Source organism: Cricetulus griseus, unplaced genomic scaffold (assembly GCF_003668045.3).
Source record: "Cricetulus griseus strain 17A/GY unplaced genomic scaffold, alternate assembly CriGri-PICRH-1.0 unplaced_scaffold_55, whole genome shotgun sequence".
NCBI classification, from domain to species: Eukaryota; Metazoa; Chordata; class Mammalia; order Rodentia; family Cricetidae; genus Cricetulus; species Cricetulus griseus.
This window is the reverse complement of record NW_023277308.1, coordinates 23198-31882: the sequence shown is the minus strand read 5'-3', so window position 1 is coordinate 31882 and position 8685 is coordinate 23198. Positions and strand designations below refer to the sequence as shown.

At 42.8% G+C, this 8685-nt stretch overlaps 1 protein-coding gene across 1 annotated transcript in view; it reads right to left on the bottom strand.

The window, feature by feature from the left end:
- LOC107977733 (terminal uridylyltransferase 4-like) overlaps positions 1-8091 on the bottom strand; it is a 20273-nt gene extending 12182 nt beyond the window's left edge. Inside the window, 2 exon segments of the mRNA XM_035453884.1 lie at positions 78-422; positions 7956-8091. Coding sequence (XP_035309775.1) covers positions 78-422; positions 7956-8091 — 481 coding nt within the window.
- Positions 8092-8685: the final 594 nt, after the last annotated feature.

The window sequence follows — 8685 nt, the reverse complement described above, 5'->3', positions numbered from 1 at the left end:
AATCGTATATTCTAGTGATCCTTTTTCAAGTCGAAAGATGTGATCTCTTTCTAGGCGTGCTTCTGCTTGTTTCAAGCCTCGTCTCTGCTCAAGTGTCAACGAACATTCATCTAACACAGTGGCATTTTCTAAGTAGTCCATCTCAGAAGAATTTTCCTGATTAGATTCTTCACTCTTCATTTTACTCAAATCATCAGATGTATCTTCAATTCCTGAAGCACTGTCATCAGAATCACCAATATTATCTGTCCGTGTCTGTTGCTTCTGAGATGGTGATGAGTTTTCCAGAGTTGATTTTTCTCCCCTTAGAGCTTCACTGTTCCTTTTGTCCACAGAAACAACAGAGCTTATAAACTTCTTCCCAGTCTGTTGTAATTCTGTCTGTTTCCTGTTTTCTGTCAACAGTATTCTGGCTTCATTTTCTATAAATCAAGGGGATACAAATTGGAAAGGAAGAAGTCAAGCTTTCACGATTTGCAGATGATATGATAGTCTACATAAGTTCCCTTCTACCAGGGAACTCCTAGAGCTGATAAACACATTCAGCAAAGTGGCAGGATACAAGAGTAACTAGAAAACATCAGTAGCCCTACTGTACGTGGATGATAAATGTGCTGAAAAAGAAATGAGAGAAACATCACACTCTACAATTGCCACAAACAGCATAAAATACCTTGGGGTAATGCTAACCAAAAAAATGAAAGACCTGTTCATAAGCATTTTGGAGTCTTAAAAGAAAGAAAGTAAAGAAGATACCAGAAAATGGAAGGATCTCTCATGTTCATGAATAGGTAGAATCAACATAGTAAAAATGGCAATCTTGTCAAAACTAATCTACAGATTCATGCAATCCCCATCAAAATCCCAGCACAATTCTTCACAGACTTTGAAAAAACAATTCTCAACTCTATAGGGAAAAACAAAAGACCCAGGATAGCCAAAACAACCCTCTACAATAAAAGAACTTCTGGAGGCATCACTATCCCTGATTTCAAGCTCTATTATAGAGCTATAGTCCTGAAAACAGCTTGTTGTTGGCACAAAAATAGACAGGTAGACCATTGGAATCTAGTTGAAAACCCTGATATTAACTCACACACCTATAAACACCTGATTTTTGAAGAAGAAGCCAAAGCTATACAATGGAATGAAGAAAGCATCTTCAACAAATGATGCTGGCATAACTGGATGGTGGCATGGAGAAGACTGCAGATACATCCATGTCTGTCTGCCATGCACAAAACTTAAGTCCAAATGGATCAAAGACCTCAACCTAAACTCAGCCACACTGAACTTATTAGAAGAGAAAGTAGGAAATACCCTTGAATGAATTCATACAGGAGACCCTGTCCTGAACATAACACCAGTAGCACAGACACTGAGACCATAATTAATAATTGGGACCTCCTGAAAGTGAGAGGCTTCTGTAAGGCAAAGTAGACAGTCAACAAGACAAAACAACAACCCACTGATTGGGAAAAGATATTCACCAACCACACATCTGAAGAGGGCTGATCTCCAAAATTTACAAAGAACTCTAGAAGCAAGTCTCCAAAACACCAAATAATCCAACTAAAAATGGGGTACAGAACTAAATAGACAATTCTCAATAGGGGAATCTAAAATGGCTGAAAGACACATTAGAAAGTGTTCAACATCCTTATCCATCAGAGAAATGCAAATCAAAACAACAATCTTACACCTATCAGAATAGCTAAAATCAAAAACACAAATGACAGTTTATGCTGGAGAGGTTGTGGAGAAAGCGTAACCCTCCCCCACTGCTAGTGGGAGTGCCAACTCGTAAAGCCACTTTGGAAATCTTTATGGTGATTCCTCAGAAAATGAGAATCAGTCTACCACAAGATCCAGCAATTCCCCTCTTAGGCATATACGCAAAAGAAGCACATTCCTACAACAAGGACATCTGTTTAACTAAGTTCATAGCAACAATATTTGTAATAGCCAGAATACGGAAACCACCTAGATGCCTCTCAACTGAAGAATGGATAAAAAATATGTGGTACATTTACACAGTAGAGTATTACTCAGCAGAAAGCAAAAGGCCATGGATCTTGAAATATGCAGGCAAATCGATGGAACTAGAAGAAATCCTTCCTAGCGGGTCACACAAAGACAGTCCCACAAAGACAGGCATTGTATGTATTCACTCATATGTGGATTTTAGACATAGAGTAAGATTGCCAGACTGCAGCAAAGGCTGCCAGAGAGGCTGGTAAACAAGAGGGACCCTAAAAGAGTCATGCATGGTCCTGGGGAGAAGGGGAAAGGGAGAAGAAGATCTCCTGAGCAAATTGGGATCATATGGGGAGGGGAGAGGGAACAAAGAGAATGAGAAAGGGAGAAGAGGAGGGGTACTGAAGACATGATGGGACAAGAAGGTTGAGTTGGGGGAAGAACAGTAGAGACCAAATAAGAGATAATATAACAGAGGGAGACAATACTATTTCAAATAGAAATCAGGCACTAGGGAAACGTCTGGAGAGCTACAAAGATGACACCAACTAACTATCAAAACAACAGAGGAGAGGCTACCTTAAATGCCCTATCCTGATAATGAGATTGATGACTAATTCATAAGCCATCCTAATAGCCTTCATCGAGCAGATGTAACAGTAGAAGCAGACACCCACAGCTAAATATTGAACTGAACTGAAATCCAGATGCAGAGAAGGATGACTAATGAGTAAAAGGGTCCTGACCAGACTGGTGAAAACCATACAAACAGCTGACCATATCATGGGAAACCTCTTGGTTCCCAGACTGATAGCTGGTAAACCAGCAAGGGATTTATCCAGACCCCCTGAATGTGGGTGTCAGTGAGAAGACCTTGGAAATTCACGTGGCCTCCCCTCTACCATAGGAATGGAATTTAGGAGCCCATTCCACATGGAGGGATACTCCCTGAGCCTAGGCACTACCCAAATAATATGGCGGACATTCAAGAACCCCTATGGAAGGTCTCACCATCCCTGGGGAGCAGAAAGGGTATTGGAAGTGTAGGGCATTTGTTGGAAGGACAAGGGAGGGAGAGGGACCTGGGATTGCCATGTAAAATAATTTACTTTCTAATAAAAGAAAAACAGCTATCTTGTCTATTAAAAAAAGAAAGAAAGAGAGAAAGAAAGAAAGAAAGAAAGAAAGAAAGAAAGAAAGAAATGAACCTGTCCCAAGGGCCAACATAGCTCGGTCTCACAACTCTTTCTTCTTTCTCTGTACTGGATTCCTACAAGAAATATACCAGCTATCTCTATGAGACTAAAGCTGACCGAGAGAGACCCCTGACTCTCTTTTCTTTTTACTTATTTTCTCTAGTTCGAAATCACATAGCCACTATAATGAATTCAGCTTTTCCCTTAGGATTTAATTTCTCTTATTACCTCAGAATATTTTTGAAATCACATTTATACAAAACATAGGAACAAAATATAGATTTCTTAAAGTGGAAAAAAAGAATTGTTTGGCCTCAATCTCAGGGGAAAACGTCGTACACATTTAAACTAGTTCAAAGAAATAAACCCTGAAACATCATGTACCTTAATTAATTAAAAGGATGTAACCCAAATCAACGAGCTCCCAGGAGATATAGACTTTCCAAAATCCTTAGTTTTAGGAAATAATATCTTATGAATTTAAACTGCTTGACCCACAGCAAAATAGTGTCTTTGCTAATTCCTCTCACAAATGTCAAAATCCTCCCAGGTTCTGTCACACAATTTCTAACAGGTCTTCAAAATAAAAACCTGGATTTTGATATCTGGGTAAATGCTGAAAGGTCGAAGAAGTAAAGGAACCAGCCAGAAAAGAGACCTCTTACCTCTACTGAATCCTCAAACCAAAGAGGAGGTCGGAGGTCCTGTCCTTACAAATCCTTAGACTGAGTGCAATGAGCTCCTGTCTGCTGCCTTATATATCCTCTCTCATTCCTGTCTCCACCTCCCTAGTTCCGGGATTAAAGGTTGCGACTACTGAGTACTAGGATTAAAGGTGTGACCTCCACTGGCTGGCTCAGTTTCTTTTTTATACTGGATCAAGCTCTTGTAGCTGAAGTGGCCTTAAATTACCAGAGGTCTACCTGCTTCTGCCTCCCTAGTGCTGTGAATAAAGTTGGGTGACACCTAAGTTTTGGGAATAAAGGTGTCAGCCACCAATTTTTTTACTGATTCAATCTCATGTAGCCTGGGTTGGCCTTGAACTGACAGACATCCACCTGCTTCTGACTCCCTAGTTCTGGGATTAAAAAAGTGTGCCATCACTGCCTATTGTTTCTGCTAACTAGCATGACTAGTTTGGCAATCTGATCTTTAGGCAAGTTTTATATTTTTTTTCTATTTTTTATGTAAATTAGAAACAAGCTTGTTTTACATGTCAATCTCAGTTCCTTCTCCCTCCTCTCCTCCCCTGCCTCCCACCAGCTCCCATCCCAACCCCTTTCTGTTCCTCAGGGAGGGTGAGGCCTTTCATGAGGGAATCTTCAAACTTTGTCATATCATTTGGAGCAGGGCCTAGCCCTCCGCCTTGATTCTAGGCTGAGAGAGTATCCCTATATGTGGCAATGGGCTCCCAAAGTCCATTCATATACTAGGGATAAATACTGATTACTACCAGAAGCCCCATAGATTGTTGATGGCTCCTTGTAATATCGGACAATGCTACAACATTTCACAGGTTTAGGCTGGGGAATCTGAGGGTTAGAATAAATACATGATATTGGGTAATTCTTGCATAGAAAATGCAATTAATTTCAAAGGGGAGAAGACTTATTACCAACATCAGCCACAGTGGAAATTTACTCAGGTCAAGGTTCTTGTCCCCCATGTTCTCTGGCAATGGGCAGATAATTTGCATACTTGCATACCAGCTTAGGTGGAAGGAGAAAGTGAATGCCTAGCCTTGAGGTGGATAGAGAATACCAAGGTCACCCAGCAGGGTCTTAACAGGAATGTCTAAATAATCCACTGGATTCCTAAATTGGAATTGTCAGGAACAATTCCAAAAAGAGAGGTGTCTCCCTTAATGGAAGGCATGCTGATCTCACAAGTTTAAATGTATTGAATAGACAATTGAGAAATTTAAAAGAGAAGTTTTCGGGTTAAAATTTAAAGGGCCCCCACCAAAAAAAAAATTGTTAAAAGCCAGGTGTTGGTGGCACAAACCTTTAATATGAGCACTCAAGAGGCATAGGCAGGCAAATCTCTGTGAGTTCGAGGCCAACCTGGTCTCCAGAGCGAGTGCCCGGACAGGCTCCAAAGCTACTTGGAGTCAGATATCTGGGTAAATGCTGAAAGGTCAGAGAAGGAAAGGAAACAGCCACAAGAGAGACCTCTTACCTCTCCTGAATCCTGAGCCCAAAGAGGAGGTCCTGTCTCTATAAATCCTCAGACAGAATGCAATGAGCGCTTGTCTCCTCCCTTATATATCCTGTCTCCACCTCCCTAGTTTAGGGATTGAAGGTGTGTGACTCCCAAGTATTGGAATTACAGGTGTGAGCCACCACTTTTTTATACTGATTCAATCTCATGGAGTCTGTGAAAGGTTCAGGCTTTGATGCAGATCAGCTCTACTTCCTTAAGAGACAGACCCCGCCCCTTACACAATCCGGGGCACACACAGGAAATCTTGCTAAGTCATTGCCACGTCACCCGCCATGCATTACGGCCTGCTGAGGACTCTGGGAAGGCGTGGAACCTGAGTGCTCATGCACAGTCTTCCTTTAAAAGCTCCAATCTCTCTCTCTGCTCCCTCTCTTTATGCTCTCTCTGCCTCCTCTCCTTATGCCGCTTCTCTTCTCTCTGTGTGTTTCTTCTTGGCTCTCTCCCACCTATGTGCTCTCTCTGCCTCTCTATGGCGACTGGCTATGGTGGTCAGAATTACCCCTATTCCTCTTCTCTCTTAGTCGCTCTACTCTGCCTGGCCATATAATAAACTAGTGAACATGTCTAATCTTGCATCTTTCTCTTTTCCTCTTTTTAAATAAAAACACAACAGCTTGGGGTGGCCTTGAACTGGCAGAGATCCACTTGCTTCTGACTCCCTAATGCTGGGATTAAAAAAGTGTGCCATCACTGCCTCTTGTCTCTACTAACTAGCATGACTAGTTTGGCAATCTGATCTTTAGGCAAGTTTTATATTTTTTTTCTATTTTTTATGTAAATTAGAAACAAGCTTGTTTTACATGTCAATCTCAGTTCCTTCTCCCTCCTCTCCTCCCCTGTCTCCCACCAGCCCCCATCCCAACCCCTTTCTGTTCCTCAGGGAGGGTGAGGCCTTTCATGAGGGAATCTTCAAACTTTGTCATATCATTTGGAGCAGGGCCTAGCCCTCCCCTTTGATTCTAGGCTGAGAGACTATCCCTATATGTGGAATGGGCTCCCAAAGTCCATTCATATACTAGGGATAAATACTGATTACTACCAGAAGCCCCACAGATGGTTGAGGCCTCCTTGTAATATTGGACAATGCTACAACATTTCACAGGTTTAGGCTGGGGAATCTGAGGGTTAGAATAAATACGTGATAATGGGTAATTCTTTGAAGAAGAATGCAATTAATTTCAAAGGGGAGAAGACTTATATACCAACATCAGCCACAGTGGAAATTTACTCAGGTCAAGGTTCTTGTCCCCCATGTTCTCTGGCAATGGGCAGATAATTTGCATACTTGCATACCAGCTTAGGTGGAAGGAGGAAGTGAATGCCTAGCCTTGAGGTGGATAGAGAATACCAAGTTAACCCAGCAGGGTCTTAACAGGAATGCCTAAATAATCCACTGGATTCCTAAATGACCTGTCAGGAACAGTTCCAAAAAGAGAGGTGTCTCCCTTAATGGAAGGCATGCTGATCTCACAAGTTTAAATGTATTGAATAGACAATTGAGAAATTTAAAAGAGAAGTTTTCGGGTTAAAATTTAAAGGGCCCCCACCAAAAAAAAATTGTTAAAAGCCAGGTGTTGGTGGCACAAACCTTTAATCTGAGCACTCAGGAGGCAGAGGCAGGCAGATCTCTGTGAGTTCGAGGCCAACCTGGTCTCCAGAGCGAGTGCCCGGACAGGCTCCAAAGCTACTTGGAGTCAGATATCTGGGTAAATGCTGAAAGGTCAGAGAAGGAAAGGAAACAGCCACAAGAGAGACCTCTTACCTCTCCTGAATCCTGAGCCCAAAGTGGAGGTCCTGTCTCTATAAATCCTCAGACAGAATGCAATGAGCGCTTGTCTCCTCCCTTATATATCCTGTCTCACTCCTGTCTCCACCTCCCTAGTTAGGGATTGAAGGTGTGTGACTCCCAAGTATTGGGATTACAGGTGTGAGCCACCACTTTTTTATACTGATTCAATCTCATGGAGTCTGTGAAAGGTTCAGGCTTTGATGCAGATCGGCTCTACTTCCTTAAGAGACAGACCCCGCCCCTTACACAATCCGGGGCACACACAGGAAAACTTGCTAAATCATTGCCACATCACCCGCCATGCATTACGGCCTGCTGAGGACTCTGGGAAGGCGTGGAACCTGAGTGCTCATGCAAAGTCTTCCTTTATAAGCTCCAATCTCTCTCTCTGCTCCCTCTCTTTTGTTGAGGGCCAAAGAGAATCTCGAGCAAGATCTTGCACAGCCACCCGCTCTGACCTGTTCTAACCACAAGATGTTCGTTTTAGATATGTTGCTCAAAATATGTTTTACAGGATGTTCCTTTACTTCTCGGAATCGGCTGTGGTTGACCGGTCACAAGGACATGGGCCAAGGCCAACCTTATCTTCACTTCCTCTTAAAATTTCCATTTCCTCCTACCCTCCTACCCTGCCCCGAGCAAAATCCCCTACATATAAGCAAGCTTTACCCTTCAATAAATGACACCTTGACGCGACTCAGACTGACCTGTCTTTCATTATGTGCTTGGTGTCCCTCCTCTCTTGCCCCCATTGACACCCTAGGTGATACCCCCTCGAGACCCACAAACAACCTGGCCTGCTGGACGGGTCAAGTGGTGCCCAAGGTGGGGCTCGAGGTACGGTGGTCGCCGGACAGCACCAAGAGAAGAAGAGACTAGTCGACCCAAAGTGGAGACGCCCTGCATCGCTCGTGCACAGGTTTGTCTCGAGGTAAGTACTCTTGTCCCATTATAGTCATGGGCAAGACAGCCTCCAAGGAGGCCCTCTTTATCAGAGAAGTAAAGAGTAGTTTAAGGGAGGGAGGAATAACAGTTAAAAAGAAAGATAAAAAGGAGTAAGAATTAAAAACGAAAAGATAAAAAGAAATAAGAGTTAAAAAGAAAGGTTTAGTTCATTTTTTGTTTTATTAATAAAGCTTGTCTATGTTTGATTTTAATGGGACCAGACATAGCTCCCTAGACCTGGGAAAAGGGTGGGAGAGATTTAGGTAAGATGTATGAGTTAACCCCCCCCAAAAAATGTTCCTAAAGTGTAGGGAGCCGTCCTTGTATTCTCCATTACAATGATGGTGCCTGCAGGCACCAAATGTAAATTATTTCGCAGGCACTGGGTAATTTCCATTCCTTTGATCTCTGCCTATCCCGTGGCTCATTTGGCCTGAGGAGCTAAAGCCATTCATAGGGTAACACATCCCAGGCGGGCTGCCAGCCTTTATTAAGGAACGGGATTCTTGGGCCTGGGTCTCCGCTCTGGTAAGCTTATGCTCTCCCCTCTCAAGA